The sequence below is a fragment of the Macaca thibetana genome, chromosome 1 (assembly GCF_024542745.1).
Source record: "Macaca thibetana thibetana isolate TM-01 chromosome 1, ASM2454274v1, whole genome shotgun sequence".
NCBI classification, from domain to species: domain Eukaryota; kingdom Metazoa; phylum Chordata; class Mammalia; order Primates; family Cercopithecidae; genus Macaca; species Macaca thibetana.
Window position 1 is genome coordinate 49,400,245 of NC_065578.1, and position 17,315 is coordinate 49,417,559.

General features: G+C 40.3%; 1 protein-coding gene across 9 annotated transcripts in view; it reads left to right on the top strand.

Moving 5' to 3' along the window:
* ELAVL4 (ELAV like RNA binding protein 4) overlaps nucleotides 1-5,892 on the top strand; it is a 154,417-nt gene extending 148,525 nt beyond the window's left edge. For 5 of the 9 annotated variants that reach the window (XM_050802374.1, XM_050802380.1, XM_050802369.1 and 2 more), the window contains exons 6-7: nucleotides 141-179; nucleotides 3,528-5,892. In XM_050802374.1, coding sequence (XP_050658331.1) covers nucleotides 141-179; nucleotides 3,528-3,855 — 367 coding nt within the window. In that variant the 3' untranslated portion in view covers nucleotides 3,856-5,892. Of the gene's footprint in view, nucleotides 1-140; nucleotides 180-3,485 lie in introns of all 9 variants that reach the window. The other 4 variants (XM_050802341.1, XM_050802350.1, XM_050802335.1 and 1 more) reach the window with 1 other exon arrangement.
* Nucleotides 5,893-17,315: the final 11,423 nt, after the last annotated feature.

The window sequence follows — 17,315 nt, forward strand, 5'->3', positions numbered from 1 at the left end:
ACCGGTGGAGAGACTCCCAAGCAGTGGGGAAAGTTGTTGAGCTTTTCTTCTTTGAAAATGGAGCATTCTTATTAATAGTTCCATTGAGCGATCTTGCCATCTGTGAGGCATTAACCCAGAGACCCTCCTTCTCTTTGCAGGCTGGACAATTTGCTTAATATGGCCTATGGCGTAAAGAGGTAATTAAAACTCCACAGATTGCCAGATGTCCATGTTGGCACAGACTGGGGCTAGAATTTTTTTTTTTTTTTTAATTCACTAACTTTACTTTAAAAAAAAAAAAAATTCCTCCTTTTTCTTCCACCAGCATGTCAAATTCTTAATTTTAATTTCGGACCTCAGTTGATTTTGTTTCTTTTAGGGCACACAAAATGTATTTGTGTGTTTCACTTTTTCTTTTATTTGCAGGTGGGCTTCTCCTATGGTTCAGGTGCCACAGCTACCAAGCCCTTAATAATCTAGTCCTTTGAATGGCTCCCCTAAGGGGAAAGGCTCCGACTCTTTGCTGGCTGGTTTTGCAAACTTGCAGAGCAAACTGTTTTGCATTAGCAATGCCAAGATTCAGTTAAGAGGGCAGATTCCAACAAATCAGAATTAGAACATTTTGCTAATTGTGGTTGACAATCTTATGATTTTTCAGTAGAAAAATTAGATTTTGGACTACCAGCTCTGGCCAAAGGATAAACAAACACAAGGATGACTTTCTTACTCCTGCCCCCACTTCAGTGTGCATTTCAGAGCACATCCTGAGAATGAAGTGTATCTGTGTGCACCTCAACCAGGGGTTTCTTTTGTTACAGGTTTTAACAGTTATTATAAATCCTCCCTTGGTTATATGTTATGTGTGTTTTAAACTTGCTGTTCCTTTCACTGAAAGGCTTTTTGTGGGGTTGGGGGCCCAGAGTCAAGGCTTTTGGGGCTCTCTGAAGGCAGATTCAAAGGTTTTCCAGACCCAGTGTGAAATCTGAATCTTGGAAAGTTGGGTGTGTGATGTCACTGTGTCCATGAGATTCCCATATGTGCTTCTGATAAGCTCCACCGCACTGCTAGGGACATAGTGTCTTCATCATCTTGCTCAGTAGAGCTGCACACTTTAATTCCCCTTCCTACAGTCAAGGGAAAGAGATGTAGTCTTTAATAGTACACATCACACTCCCAGTTCTTTCACTGGCCATGCATGGTAAGTACCCTGACTCTGGGAACTGGTGCACAGTAGAGGAAGTAACCTGACTGCAGACTTCACTTCAGAGGACCAGCCTCTCAAATCTCAATCCCAACATCAATGAAGATAACTATGAGTTATCTCCACATTTCCAGCACACTGTATGCCTGTTCCCAGGGATTTTACATCTTTCCGAGCTCTATCTCATTCCTTTGCTCCTCTCTGATGTTAGCGAGGTGGTGCTAAATGTTATGAAAAGAGAAATGCTTATAACATAGATAAGATAGGGGAAGACACAGCTGTGGTAGGCCTGCTGCCACCTCCTCCACTGCCCCACCCAGAGTAAACATCACTAGCTGATAATAGCATTCTCTTTTCCTATTGAACCCAGATTTGGACTTAGAATGCTTCCTACCAAAATGCCGCAATTAACTGTCACTAACTAGGATAAAGGCTGTACTTGCAATCTCTTTGCTGGCCCTGACCTTTGACTTATAATAAATACTTAGCTGTTTTCCACCTATAAACAGAAAGAGGTCAATTCACCAGGGTCAACTCACCTGGTTGGAGGAGAGAAGATTAAAAAGACAATCTTCAGAAATGATACAAGTTACAAATTGTCATGGATTTGCACTTCTGAGAATCTACACCGTAATATTTTTTGGCTTTTTCTTGTTAATTGTTTTTAAACAAGAGAGAAGATTGACTTAGTGAATAATAGCAAAAATATTGTCTATTGAGTCGTTAGATTTAGCATATATTCAGTAGCCATTTGATTATCCAAATTCTAGTTAGATACAGAACTATTCTTTAAGAGGACTTTGAAATCTCCAAGAATATTTGCTTATTTTTAAAAACAGTTGTAGCTCACACTTTATACCATGCTCGTCCCTAGTTTTTGCTTTCTCTCCTTTTCCTATCTCCCCCAGTAAAACCCCGGCCAAATGAAAAGCAAGAAACTATTCAGTGTATAGCATCAAAAATCTCTATATAAGATCATGCCTGCAATCCCAGCACTTTGGGAGGCCCAGGTGGGTGGATCACCTGAGGTCAGAAGTTCAAGACCAGCCTGGCCAACATGGCAAAACCCCGTCTCTACTAAAAATACAAAATTATCAGCCAGGCGTGGCAGTGCGTGCCTGTAGTCCCAGCTACTCAGGAGGCTGAGGCACGAGAATCACTTGAATCCGGGAGGCAGGGGTTACAGTGAGCCGACATAGCACCACTGCACTCCAGCCTGGGTGACAGAGTGAGACTCCATCCCAAAAATAAAAAATAAAAAATCCCTATATAAGCTTTGATGTGAAACAAGACATTAACAAATATTGTTCTGCTGTAGGCACTGGTAACCTAGTTGTTTCATCTGGTGCATCCATCACAAATCACACAAGGATTTATTTCATCAGACAGTGAATCGAATTTAAAGGGTCATTTTTTTCTTTTCAGGATTACACAAAAACTGAGAAGATTTCTAAGCCTAATACAAAAGCAGTTGTAATAGGGCAAATAACAATTTTATGTTTTTCTAATGTACAGCGATTCAAGATATATAAATGCACAAACCACTTGAAGTCTTGCTCCAATGATGCTTAGGAATAAATTCCAGATAACATAGCATAAAGGAGTAATACATCTTTATTATTATTGCTTGAGTTTGTAGGGGAAACCCTTTTGGATAAATGCTAAATGAAACATGAACCACCCATCTGTTTAATAGCAAGACATGCCTGTTCATTGTCAAGTATCTCCATCCTCACCAAGAAACCTTTGACAACCATAGGTCAAGGGAATGCAAAAATGGTAGACTTAAGCACTTTAGGGCCATCTCCTAATCTGCCTTTAAAAAAAAAAATGAAATTTCCCAAGCACTGGCCAAAGTTAGTCACTTATTCAACCAATAAATATTTATTGAGCATTTTCTATGTGTCACTGTATCTGTGAGATTCCCATATGTGCTCCACTGAATAAACAAATAGAGCCACAGAATGAATGAAATAGACCCTTTCCCCCAAGAGCACATTGTCTATTGTTGGGGTGGGGTGGAGTCAGGGTGGGGTGCGCTCTGAGCATCTACTGTGATAGAACTATTATAGAGCCTTGCTCTGGGAGCCCTGGGAGTCCCTCATGGTTTTTAGAAATGGACCTAGATCTTTCTCTCAGCATGAACATACCCTAGCCAGTCAAGCCATTCCCATCAGAGGAAATGACATAGACATTAGTTTTTACATTTTGGTTTTTGAACCCTGAAGACTCTCCTGCAAACACTCACTCAGCCCTCTGCCCCGTGTCTGTGTCTGTGCATCTGTGTGTTATCCTTGGTCAGACTGATGTCTGGACCAGTCCCCCCTTCTGCTTGTCCCCCCAGGTTCTCCCCAATTACCATTGATGGAATGACAAGCCTTGTGGGAATGAACATCCCTGGTCACACAGGAACTGGGTGGTGCATCTTTGTCTACAACCTGTCCCCTGATTCCGATGAGAGTGTCCTCTGGCAGCTCTTTGGCCCCTTTGGAGCAGTGAACAACGTCAAGGTGATCCGTGACTTCAACACCAACAAGTGCAAGGGATTTGGCTTTGTCACCATGACCAACTATGATGAGGCGGCCATGGCCATCGCCAGCCTCAACGGGTACCGCCTGGGAGACAGAGTGTTGCAAGTTTCCTTTAAAACCAACAAAGCCCACAAGTCCTGAATTTCCCATTCTTACTTACTAAAATATATATAGAAATATATACGAACAAAACACACGCGCGCACACACACACATACACAAAAGAGAGAGAAACAAACTTTTCAAGGCTTATATTCAACCATGGACTTTATAAGCCAGTGTTGCCTAAGTATTAAAACATTGGATTATCCTGAGGTGTACCAGGAAAGGATTTTATAATGCTTAGAAAAAAAAAAAAAAAAAAAAACAAAAAAATACCTTTGATGCATTGAATGTTCTTTCATAGCTGTCGTTGTTGAATATAATATACATAGATAGCGATGTGCAGGGATTTTTACCCAGCCAGCTAACTTTACTACCTTCCTTGAAGGTGGATCTTTTTAAGATGACCATTCGCTCATTTGAAGAAGAAAAACAAAAAACAAAAAAAATAATAAAAATAAAACAATTTTTACAAAGTAATGGGATTCAAAGAAAGGAAAAAAAGATTTTTCTTTTTTGTCAAAATGTCGATCCAATCAGATTGGTAAAAACCCCCACACAAATTAAAGAGGAATAATAAAAATTGCAAAAATAAAAAAAAAAAAACTTTTGCAAATTTTTTTATTTTTCCTTTTTTCTTTTATATCATGTGAACTAAAACAGTCTTCTGTTAGGGGATGGGGGCAAGGGGGATACCTGATGACATTAACAATTTAATAACATTAACATTGTTGCCAAAGAGGTGGTCTCTTTGCTGAAAATGGGTTTCAAGAAAAATCTATTTTTATAAAATATAAAGAATTTTTACAAGAGAATCTGGATTTGAGAAAAAAATATTTTGACTGGCTAATTTAGGGGAAATTGACAACTTTGTCGCGTTCATACTGCACTGGTAACTTTTTAGAGATCAAGATGTGTGTTTTAAACTGGATTCGTAGACTGTTTTTTGAAGGATGGGCTATAAACAGATGATCTTCATATCTTTTCATAGCATGTAATAATAATTAAAAAACAATTATTAATTACTAGGGGAAAGGAGTGTTCGTTCTACCCAGGGTACCACAGTTCCCCACAGTCAAAACCCAAAAGCAAGGAGATGAGTTGAAAGACAGTTTTTCTTTAAGTCATCAGTATGGGATGTCAGCAGAACAAAAATTAAAAAGATTAATTTTCCTTTTGATCTAAAACTTCCTTAGTTTGAGCAGTAGGTGCTACGAAATTATTTACATATCTTAGTATCATAGTTAAATGTAATGTGTTTAGGAGAGGAAAACAAAAGATACATTTGCTTTAAATTCATTAAGAAATTTTGAAATTCACTTTGTAGCCCATGCTGATAGAATTGGGCTGTGTTGGTACATTTGAAACACTGTTTATGTTGCTTGAAACACTTATTTATTTAATCGCGGATGTGATGATGCCTATGGCCGAGATCAAATATAGCTAGATTGGCTAGACTACTTATTTGTTTACTTAAACTATGGGAAGAAGCATATTATTGTGTCATTCTGTTGTGTGTGTATGTGTATATACAATATAAATATATATATATAAAGTTATTTTTTCTTTGGGTTAATTTATTATAAGTTGTAACACTTGGCTAGTTTTGTTTGTATATGTCTTAAAATGTTTTCTTATGATATTTAAGTGACAGTTAAAGAGGTATCAAGGTAACTTGTGTAGAACTATTGTTTGATATATTGTCATGTTTGTTGTGAATATTTTTTCTTACTGCACAGTAGAAAAATAAAAACAACTGAGTCTTTATTTTAATGTAACTCAGATTGGGGAAAACAAACAGAGCTAAGGGAACAAAATGACTGAGGGAGCACTCTCCCACGTCCAGTGCACTGATCATTTTAGTATGTTTGTGCTTTGTACGGTTATATATTTAAAACAAAAACAAAACAAAAAAATACAAGGGTTCATGCTCTTCCCTGGGTAATAGAAACAGTTACTCGCTATGCATAATCTAGTTGATAGTTAAATTTGCTATTGCTTTTCTTGTCTTGTTATATAAAATCTTTTCAATACAAGTTTAGTCTTAATGGTAATAAAACGTTATGGTTATTTATAACTTGTGCTTATTTTGTGCATTTTTTCCCATGCTGAACCCACTAAGTGCATGTAGACAGGACTGTTGTTTTCACACTGAAGAGGCAAACTTTGTAGTAGTCGTCGTAGTGGTAGACAGATTACGAATACCAAGGCTGCATCATAGACTCCTCCTTTAAATTTTTTTTCTGTTTTTTTTTCCTCTTTTCGGTTTTGGATATAACACCAGATTTCAGTTCAGAGAACACTCGTTCAACATTCAGGGAAACCTTTTTACGTCACCTGCTATGAATGAACGCAGTTTGCTGGCAAAGTTTTGATGCATTTGCTAAGCATTAGTGGGAAAGGCATGCCAAAATCTTCTCTATAATGTGTTCAATCTTGGGGGAAAAAAAAAGGAAAAAAAATCTTAGGACCAGGCAGTTGTATACTTTAGTTATTAATGAATGACTTCATGTTAATCTTGCTAGTTTAGATTATTTCCAAGGGAAAGTATTGTAAATGTTTTTTTTTTCATAATCTTGTTGTGTTTGAATTATTTGTACTTTATCTGTCCAGACAATAAATGAAAGTGTGTAGAATGGATTTGACTTCCCAAATTTTTAAATGTGTTTATTTACACTTTTTTCCTGTACCATCTTCAGAGTTCCCAATATTTTAGCCCAGTCCCTGAAAGTCAGCTCGATATTCAGAAGTCACTGTTCTGGTTCCATGCTATTAAAAGTGTGGTGGTCCACAACCAGCAGTATCAGCATCATCTGGGAGCTTCTTAGAAATGTAGAATCTGCATTTAACCAGATCCCCAGGTGAATGAATCACGGGTACTTTCAAGTTTAAGGAGCACTGCCCTGGTTGATAAGCCAGAACACTTGGCCTTACCTTTGGTGTTACGATACATTAGCACCTGTTAGTCATTTATAAGAAGGCTTGTGACTTATTCAGAGGACAGGGAGCCACCATTTGCAGAGCATCTATTATGTAACGGGCAGGCTGTATAGTATCCTCTACATTCTCTCACTTTATCCTCAGCAACCCGAGGGATGTAGACAACATTATCCTCATTTCACAGATGACAAGACTGAGGCTCAATAACAATAGTAACTTGACACCAAAAGCAAGTTTCCAGCTAGGATTTGATCCAAGTCTGATTCTACTGCACAGCACTCAGCATTAAGGTTGCAGAACTTGAGCATTAAGAAATATTAAGAAAGCAGACCGTTTGTATTGAAAGTGACAGCTAAGCAAGAAAGGTCACCTTATTTTAGCACTCATTTCTGTTTAAAAGTAGGAAATATTTGGCTGTCTTACCTCTGAATAAAAACTCTAAACAAGGAATTACTCATAATGTGTCTAAAGAACATGATTTATGTTCAACCTAGGGAGAAAAATACTGCCTATATTATCATGAAGTCACATTAAAATATGCCCTGAACTTTACAGATTAGCTTTTTAGTGATTTCCTGATACAATCACTCATTGATGATCTACTGTCTTTCATTTTCACTTTCTCACTAACTGAAAATCATACTCTATAAAACATTGCCATCCATAAACTGACACTTCATGAAATGCCCCCACTGAGCCAGATGAACAAATAGTCAGATTCTCTTCTATTTCTAATTAACCTCTTTTTTATTATTATATTAAGTTACCACATTGGTTGGAATAATTAAATTCAGGGCAAAGAATGGGATTTAATTAACCAAGCTAAATATTAAACCTCTAAGTCAGCCTGAACCTCATATAGTTGAACTTAAAGGTTCTTATTATAGTTTTATCTTAAAGACAAGCCCGTACGTTTCTTTTCTGGAGAAAAAAATGGGCATTCAAAAGAACAGTTTCCCACAGGGATAACACAGCTTTACAACCATGTTTGTAGGTCTAAAAATGTTGCTGCCAAACCTATGATAGTTGCCAGTCATCACCACCCCTGCTCCTTAAAGGTGTCATTTTAGTGTACTTTAAATGGACGGCTGCATTATTTTGGAATACCCAAAGTTGGTAGAATCTTCCCAGTTCATGTAGTTCATTCACTAGGTTCTCCTACAGATCTATGTTGAAAATTTTACAAATAGATGTAGGTATTTAAATAGGTCTTGAAAATGTCCATAGAAGACATTCTACATATACTCTCTCAGAAACACTTTCTAGCATCAGCACAATGTGTCTGCCTAACATCTAATAAAAAATTCATCTTGTTGCGAGTATAAGCCTGTTACCTTAAATCTCTAGGCAAACATATATGGTTTCTGTAGGTGTTTATGGAAAAGGTCTAACAAATAACAAGAATATTGAGATTATTACATTTCTTTGAGGTCCTAGGTACATTGTATTTTGCTTGGTTGTGAAATTGCATGTCATAGAAAGCTGACGGCATTTACTTAGTGTTATTTCTGTCAACGTGATAGGAGGAGTGCAAAAAAAAAATGTGCTTGTGTCTAAAACCACCCCACATCATCACCATCAACATCAAAACTTTGCTTACTTCTATTACCGAAGATCAAACACTGACCAAATGATGGCTACTGCCAGAAATTTTTATCAGCTGAGGTCCTGTTTAAATGTCTTTCATCAAGATCAATCAACCTTCGTTCATTTGTAAATAAAACATTTTAACCCCCAAAGAATAACATTTAAACGTTTGAAACTCACAGGGTCTTGTGGTGCCCGTACTCTCCTTGAGTCAGCATTTGGGTGTAGATACTTTTAACCTTGTCAAAATGCAGCACGCAATTGCCTTTGCCATAGGTAATTCCGGAAACTCCCAGTCCTTGAAATTATTTTGCCCTTACTTCCTGTAGGCACTATGCATTTGTTCCTTAACAGACACACACATGCAAACACACAAGGCAAGTATTTGTGTAATTATGAATTTTTTAACTTTCATCTGTGAATTCAAAAATGATACCTGATAAGATAGTGTTAACAATAAGAGTGTGTTTTCTAAACCAAAGAGTCATTAAAATCTTAATTTGAGGCCATCCTGCCTGGATCCTTCCACAGCCTTCATGAACGCTCACAGAATACAGCTTCCAATATCCTCGCACCCTTGACTGCCTTTGTTCTACCTAAAGAAGAGAATAATAAAAGGAAATTACATTTTATTTCCATGAGCTGAAATCAAGTTTTAATATTGTCCAAAAATGACTCGTACCATTCCCTTATCTTATTAGCTTTTTGGCATATTAGGTAATAAGATAATTTCTCATGGTACAGTATTTATGTAAGAATCATATTTCTCTCTGTGCAGATCACTTACAGAAGTGTCTGTTAACAGGAGAGAATGATACATAATCGGCACTTAAGATTAAAATAGACCTGAGAACATAAAAGTGTTCCTTCAATTAAAGGAATAGTGTTTCTCCCATCTCATCCTTTTTGTTTCTGCAGCAGAATGAAAACTGGTTTAAAATCACCCAACCCCGGGTTAATTCCCAGAAGGCTTTTCTATGCAAGTTCAGCTTAATCTACCAGTGGTTCAAATGCAAAGTGGACTCACATGACATTCCAGTATGCCATGTAATTATTTCAAACAATTTTTAGCAAAGTCCTTAAGGTTTAAGAAATTGTTTCTAGAAAGACCAGTGACATTTATTAAGTTTTTCCTATGCCAGGCACTCTATATGTATATAGTGTTAGTGAGGGGTATCATCCCCCTTTTACATTGAACAGAAGGAAACTCAGAGAGATTAGGTATTTTGTGAACGTGAGTAAGTAGGTGGCAAAGCCAGAATTCAAACCCAGGTCTGTCTGACCCCCAAGATCCCCAGTTATATACCCTGGCTCCAAGTCCATTATGTTAGAATTAGAGCCAAGACAATTACCAAGTGGTCCACACTTCAACTAAAGGTGAGATGAGTCCTATTATGTCGGAAATAAAGGAAATTACATTAATGTACTGTGCCTGAGTCTAACCCTTTCCCCAAATATTTAATGGAAAAACAGACCAAATAACAATGGTTTACAAGCAAATTAACAAAGGAAAAGTAAAAGTGATAGTTTTTAAGCACTGTTGCTCAGCAGTATTTAAAAATGGAATTAGTTTGTCAATAGATCTATTTTAACCAGTAAAAATCATTGAGGTAGAAAGGAGTTGAGGATAGGACAGACAGATAAGAAAGTTAACAAGCCAACTTAAGGACCCTCGGAGCTCTGCCCCATGGGTCTCCCCAGGTGATAGGTCCCACTGTGATCCACAGAGGGGTCCATTGTGTGGACCAAGAGCACCATAGTGGCCACTCCTTTCACTATCTGCATTGCCTCTGAATCCTCAGAACAATCCTGGGAAGCACATAACATAATCCCCATTTTACATCTGACAAAAACAGAGAAGTTAAATACCTTGCCCAAGATTGCACAGCATGTTGCAGAGTAGGAATTTGCACAAAAGTCATCTGGTTCCGATCCAATGTCTTTCTACGAAACCATATTGATGGCTTTCAATGCGACACCATTTGTTGATCATCTGCCTAGGTCTGAGGTATGGCAGGGTGGGGGTTGAGGGAATCAGCCTAAGCCTTGTCTACATTAGAATCCTTACTCTGAACACCTGCCATATGCCAGATACTGAGCTAGGGGCATGACAACAAATAAACATGTCTAGCTTTTTTTGGTATACCTGTTTTGTGCATGAAATTGTGCAATGGTTATGACAGAAAACCAAAAAAGCAGGAAAGGGAATTTAGAGTTCTATTACAAAGACAAGACCTTTGGAACAATGATCTAGCCACAGAGATGTAGCACAGGTAACTTTTGTGTTGGAGGGAGAATTTCAGGAGATTTTGAAAATCTGTGGACAGTGAAAGGAGTATTCTGGGACCCAGGAAGGAAGGAGAGTTTGCCCTGATGGAAAGAGGACTAGCTCTAGGGAAAAGGTTCTAGGTTTGGGTCCCTGGGACAAAAATTTAATGTCTCTGAAATTCCTGATCAGACAAGGGAGGATTAGAAGTAAAATATGCCAAGCTCCTGGCACTGAATGAAGAGTAGCAGGAATTAAACAATAGCCAGAAAGAGTTCCCAGAAGAAGAAAACTTGGGTCAGGCCCTTTGGCAGGGAGAGGTGGGTTTGGTGGATGCCCCTGCATGTGAAGAACCAAGAAATCCTGTTTGAGTTCTTCAAGTGAGGGAGGGAAGAAATAGTAGGAATACATGTGGGAATAAGTTGCTGGGAATCTCACTTGGCCTCATGGAACTTAAGCTGCTTTTGAAATACAGTAACTCCAGCCACCTAGCAACAAAAGCTCTGATTGCCCTCAGCAACCAGAGACCCTATTGGTCCCTCCTCTGGTGTCTGGCCATTACAGTGACTCAGTCACTCCATCTCATTCACCCCTGAGACTTAGACCGCTGGGAGCATCATGGAAGAGTCACAGGGACTTCGCCTCAGGGTAAAGGAGTGGAGGCCATGCTAAGGAGCTTAGGTGGGCAGTAGCGGAAAGGGAGAGCACAGGAATAAAAGGAAAAGGGTTGGTCACGCAGGCTGAGGCAGGAAACATCTTTAGGAAAGCAGAGTACAAGAAGGCTTTTGAGCAAGGAAGTGAGGTCCCTTCGTTCATAAATATCTAGTAAAGGGCAAATATCTCCAAGCCCTACTCCTCTTGGCTGTAGGAACAAGAAAGAGTCAAAAGCTCTGTCTCAGCCAAATGGGAAATGAATCCAATTAAACCATTTGTAAAGGGTAGTCCTCCCCAGCTTGTCACACAATCAGCCTTGTCATTGCCTGGTTACTTAGCTCTGGAAAGCCGTTGAAAGTCAGTTCAACTTCCTCATTTTAATCCTTGGGAGAAAAAGGGTTTTGAGTTGTCCAGCCTCCACGTCACCCTGTGTAACTAGTTATCATCTTATTCCACAAATATTAGGGTTCCTCTCCTTAAAATGCCCTTTCCTCCACCCCAAACCCACGTTTTTCTCAAAGCATGCATGCACCACCCACCTGGCTAGTCCTGCTTGTTCAGCTCAGGATTCACTACCTCCTGGAAACCTTTCTTGACCCTGGCTGGGTTAAGGATTTCTTGATAATCCTACATCCCTCTGCTTTCCTGTATCTCAGCATACTCACATACCATATTTGTACTGCTGTGTGCAGCCTCCATGGGGACAGAGGAATCAGGCATGGTGTCTGCGTTGGAAAAGCTCAGGTGTAAGCAGAGTACAGAAGGGCAAGAGCAAAGCTGCAGGGTGTTTGGGAAGCATAGAGAAAAGAGCAGTCAATTCTAACTTTGTGGGGTGAAGTGAGGTTGAACTGTAACATGAAAGGAATCCTAGACCTGTTTAGAACTCAGCTGTCTCATGAAGGATAGAACACACTTGGACAGGTAGACACTGGAGTGAGTCAAGGAGCATCCTACTGGGAACAATGGAAGTGATCCAGGACCGGGAGTCAGAATCCTCAGCTCTGCCCCTGACTTGCTGTGTAGTATTGGGCAAGTCACTGCCCGTCTCAATTTCCCAGAAGTTAAAGGAAGGTGTGGGATGAGATGGTCTATGATGGTCTTGCTCCTACTGACTTCTAGACATTCATCTGCCCCTACATTTTTCATAGGGTCAGCAAATATTTATTGGCCACCTATTATGTGTCACTGAGGAAACAACGAGAGGATGAAAAAGACAGCTATATACTGCTGAGGTGAGTGCTGTCAAGGTCAAGTGCAGGCTGTTCTGACAGTGAGCAAGAGCACCTGCCTGGCTGAGGAGGAGGAGCACCCTTTCTCAGACTGTGGCATTTGAGCCAAGATCTGAAGGATGAGGACAGTGTGTCCCATCCCAGGCCAGGGGAACAGCATGGGCAAAGGGCCAGAGTAGAGGGAAACAATGTTCAGCTGAGGGACTGAGAGGAACCCAGTGACTCAGCATTGGAGAGGGGAATGGGGTTGGGGTGGGAGTGGTAGCAGGGACCAGATTATCAAGGGTCTTTCAAGCCACAGAAAGGACTTTGATCCTTAAGAGTAATGGGGAGGGCCTACATTTCAGCCAATGGATTCTCTTCTCTCAAACTCACTTTACTCATTGTGATTAATAATAAATAATAAACCCCCTCTCATATATCTATATCTTTCAATCTATCATCTCCTATCAGTTCTGTTTCTCTGGAAAACCTTGACTATTACACTCATCTGTAAAATAGAGATGACTGATAACAGTACTTATAAGGCCTCTTATAAGGGACTTATTCAGTGTTGAGAGGGTCAAATGCATTAATATGCATTAAGTGCTTAAACACTACCTGGCAGATAGTAATAACTATATAAATGTTTGTTATTACTATTGCTATCATTCTTATTATTCATCTGGCTAATTCTTACACATGCCTCAAAATTCAACATGAATATCCTCTTCCCTGGAGCTCATTCCTCAATGTCTCAGACCAAGTTATGTACCATTTATCTGTGTTCCCAAAGTCTTCTCTTACCCTGTAGAATAGTTTGTTGTCTACCTCTATGCCTTCTCCCCTAAATCATAAGCTCAGCAATGGCAAGAACTGTGCCCTATTCATCAGTACAAGGTTGTCCATAAAAGAATGTCAGTGAAGGTGTGCAGCTGTGGTAGGCTGAATAATGCCCCCCCAAAGATGTCCACATTCTAATCTGAGGACATGTGAATATGTTATCTGTCTTAGTTTATTTGTGTTGCAGGATTTTTCCTTAGTTCAGCTAAAGACAGGGTTCTTTGTCTCACAGTCATGACAATTCAGGCTCACAGACAATTTGGATGGTGACTAAGACAGGGTTTTATTGGGTGAAGTGGAAGTAAAGGAGGAAACCAGGACTCTCACAAGGCCAGAGTCCCTGCTAGAGCACTTCTCACTTGGCCATTCGAATCCCAGGTCCCACACAGGAAGAGGAAGGGCCAGGCTCTTCCCTGCTGCAAATGTCATGAACTTCCCCAGGCTCCTCCTCAAATGGGCAGGCTGGATGGAGTTTCTCCATGGACCTCCTCCCACCTGGCTGTCTCATTTGGGCTGCTATAACAAAACATCTTACAGTGGATAATTTACAAACAACAGAAATGTATGGCTCACATTTCTGGAGGCTGGGAAGTCCAAAGTCAAAGCACTAGTCGATTTGATGCCTGGTGAGGATTTGCTGTCGGTCTCATAATTGGCACCTTCTTATTGTGTCCTTACATGGTAGAAGGGGTGACCAAGCTCCCTCAGGCCTCTCTTATAAAGGCACTAATACCAGTCAGAAGGGTGGACCCCTCATAATCTACTCACCCCCCAAAGTTCCCACCTCTTAATAATACAACATTAGGGATTAGCTTTAAATTTACTAATTTTGAAGGGACATAAACATTCAGACCATTGCATTACCTTAAATGGTTAAAGGGACTTTAGAAATGTAATTCAGTTAAGGATCTTAAGGGGAGATTATCATGGATTATCCAGGTGGATATATATATATATATATATAAATGTTTGCTATTACTATTGCTATCATTCTTATAATTCATCTGGCTAATTCTTACACATACCTCAAAATTCAACATGAATATCCTCCCCGCTGGAGCTCCTTCCTCTACCTCTCAGACCAAGTTAGGTACCATTTCCAGGATTGCCCAATGTAATCACAAGAATCCTTTTAAAAGGGAAGCAGGAGGATTCAGACTCAGTAGTAGGAGAAGCAACAATGGGACCAGAAGATTGTAGTAATGCGATGAAGGACCCATGAGCGAAGGAATGCATTTGGCCTCCAGAAGCTGAAAAAGGTAAGAAAATTGATTTTTTTTCCCTGAAACCTCCAGAAGGAACACAGCCCATCTAACACCTTGATTTTAAACCTCTGATCTTCAGAACTATAAGAAAATAAGTTTGTATTGTTTTTAAGCCACTATATTTGCGGTAAGTTTTTATAGGAGTGATAGAATACTAATACATCAGCCAAGCATAAAGCAGGAGTTAGAAAAAGGATAGTTGTGGGGAGAAGCCAATGTTTAGTCCAGGCCCTCCCTGGCATCGGTGAGAATAGGAACAGAGTTGATGGTGGCCGCTGTATCTACACTCTTTCTGTATCTACACTCTTAACACACATTCATCACTCTGGGCCCTCAGGAAGCAAGATACCACCACCATATTAGCATCATCATCCCCGGATCTCAGGGACTTGGTGGATGGTGGAGGAGGCAAAAAATCAATGGGTCCAAAGATATCAGTGAACTGTCATGCTGGGCTCCAGAAGAGACAATTTGGAGTGTAAATTAGGGTAGTAGAACAGTGGCCTGGGAGATCTAGGTCCCTGAACCAGTTCCTGGGTTCAGTTTTGCATGTAATTCTGAACAAATTATATACTCCATACTTGCTCTTTCTCTTATGCTCCACATCTCAATTAATTTTGGGAAACCCAGGAGTATTCCTAAACTCCCTCCCCTCCTCTCAACCATCTAATCAATTACCAAACCCTATCAATTTTATTCTCCTGAAAATTTCTCAAATTCATCCCCTCCTCTCCTCTTTATTGCCACTACCCTGATTTAAGTCTTATTACTTCATTCACAGGCTATTAACCGAATCCCTTCTATGTACATGGATTCAGACACTACCCTCACAGGAGACCTTCCCTCCTCACCTTCTGCAACTCCACCTACCCCCTCTGTCAGGACAATCTATCTAAAATACTCATCTGGCCAAATCACTGCTCCACCTAAATTGCATCAGTGAATTCCCATTACCCAGGTGATACAGTCCAGACTCCTGAGCATGACTCACAAGACCTTGAATCATCTAGGCTCTGGCGGCTTAACCAGCCTCATCCCCTTCCTCTTCCTGCCTCACAGTTTGTGGTCCAGCCCTGCAAAATTACTACCTGTTCCCCGAATACAACACAGTGCTTGTCATAGGCCTTCTCCCATTAATTCTCTTCTTCCTTACTAACAGAATCCTGATTTTATTAGGGCAACAAAATGTCTAGCCACAAAACATCTTTCACATCACATGACTCTGGCCAATGAGAAGTAAGAATTCCCTTGTGAGTCTTCTAGGAAAGCTCCTCAAATGGCAGCAAACTCAACGGGCATGCTGTTTTCCCTTTGCCATTGCCCTCTTTTCCCTCTCCCTTCTTCCCATCTGGAATGCTGGTGTGATATCTAAAGCTGCATGTGCCGTATTGCAACTATGAAGCAACAGACAAAAACCATGAATGGCAGATTAGAAACACCTGGAAAGCCTATGTCCTCAGTGGTATCCCTAGGCTGCAACAGCAGCCCTGGATTATCTCCTCGGAACATATTATTTGAGAAAAATACACTCCTTACTGAAGAGCTTCCCAATAAATGAACACATTCTTTATTAATGTGCTTAATTTATTTCTTCAACCCTCTGATTAGACAGATGGGGCCCTGTGCTGTTAGAGTCCCCAAGCCATTCATCTCTGGCCCCAAACAGCCCGTCCCTCTACCCTGCTGGGCCATACAAACATTTTCATATGTGTACTGCTGTGTAAAAACAAATGTTACACAACTTTGTCTGTCTGGTTTAAGTCTGCTTATTGCTCTGTCCCACTTGACCATTGCCTATGCACTGAGATTTCCAGTGTTCCTCCACGTGTCTCCACTGCCAGAAGCTCCATCACCACCTGCCTCCAGATTTTCATCAACTTATTGCTGCCTGCATTAGTCTGCCGTGCATCTAAGACTCCTCTTGGGCGACTCGTCCAGTAGCACTGATCTATCTTTGATCCCCAATGCTCCTTGGGGCCTCAGTTTCTGTCATCATGCTGACTAGAATATCTCAACATCTTTGCCCACCTTCACATCTCTAGAGCTCCTCTCTCTCTCCCCAACTCTCCAACCCGCCTCTCGCTCTCCCACTCTTGCTTGTCATCAAAGATGCACCTTTCCTTTCTTTTATCCCATTTTGATAAAGAAGGAACAGTTCTACCACAGAGTTGCTTGGATCCCTAATGACTCAGTAAACTATATATTTACTGTCAGGGCCTGGTCAGAGGCTAAGAAGAGCTTTATACTGTGCCAACAAATAGTGCTCTTTAGCCCTGAACCCATTTGCTACTATGGTCCTCAGTGCTAGACTTTCTCCTCACCTAATATTTTTTCCCAGGAGTCCCCATTATCCTTATCATAATCTGGATTCCAATGCAATGCCCCCATCCCCATGACCTCAATGCCCATCAAATAGGATTATATACCCATCCAAGTTCCGACTCACGGGGTCTATGCCAACCCAGGGATGTAGCTAGACACAAGAGGGCATGAAATGTACATAGAGTCCTGAGCTTCCTGCTACTGAATGAATAATTAAATTCTCCAAGTCTCAGTTTCCCCATCAGTAAATGTAATAGCAGGACTACCTGGTCTGTTTCATCAGCCTGACACCAGCAAGAACCCCAGGGACAAGCTTGAGGCCCCAGACTACTTTAGAACCAATATAGGAGCCAGGAGAGAAGGAGAAATGAGGGGGAGAGGAAGTTTTCAATCAGGTGCTGGGCTTTCACTGCCA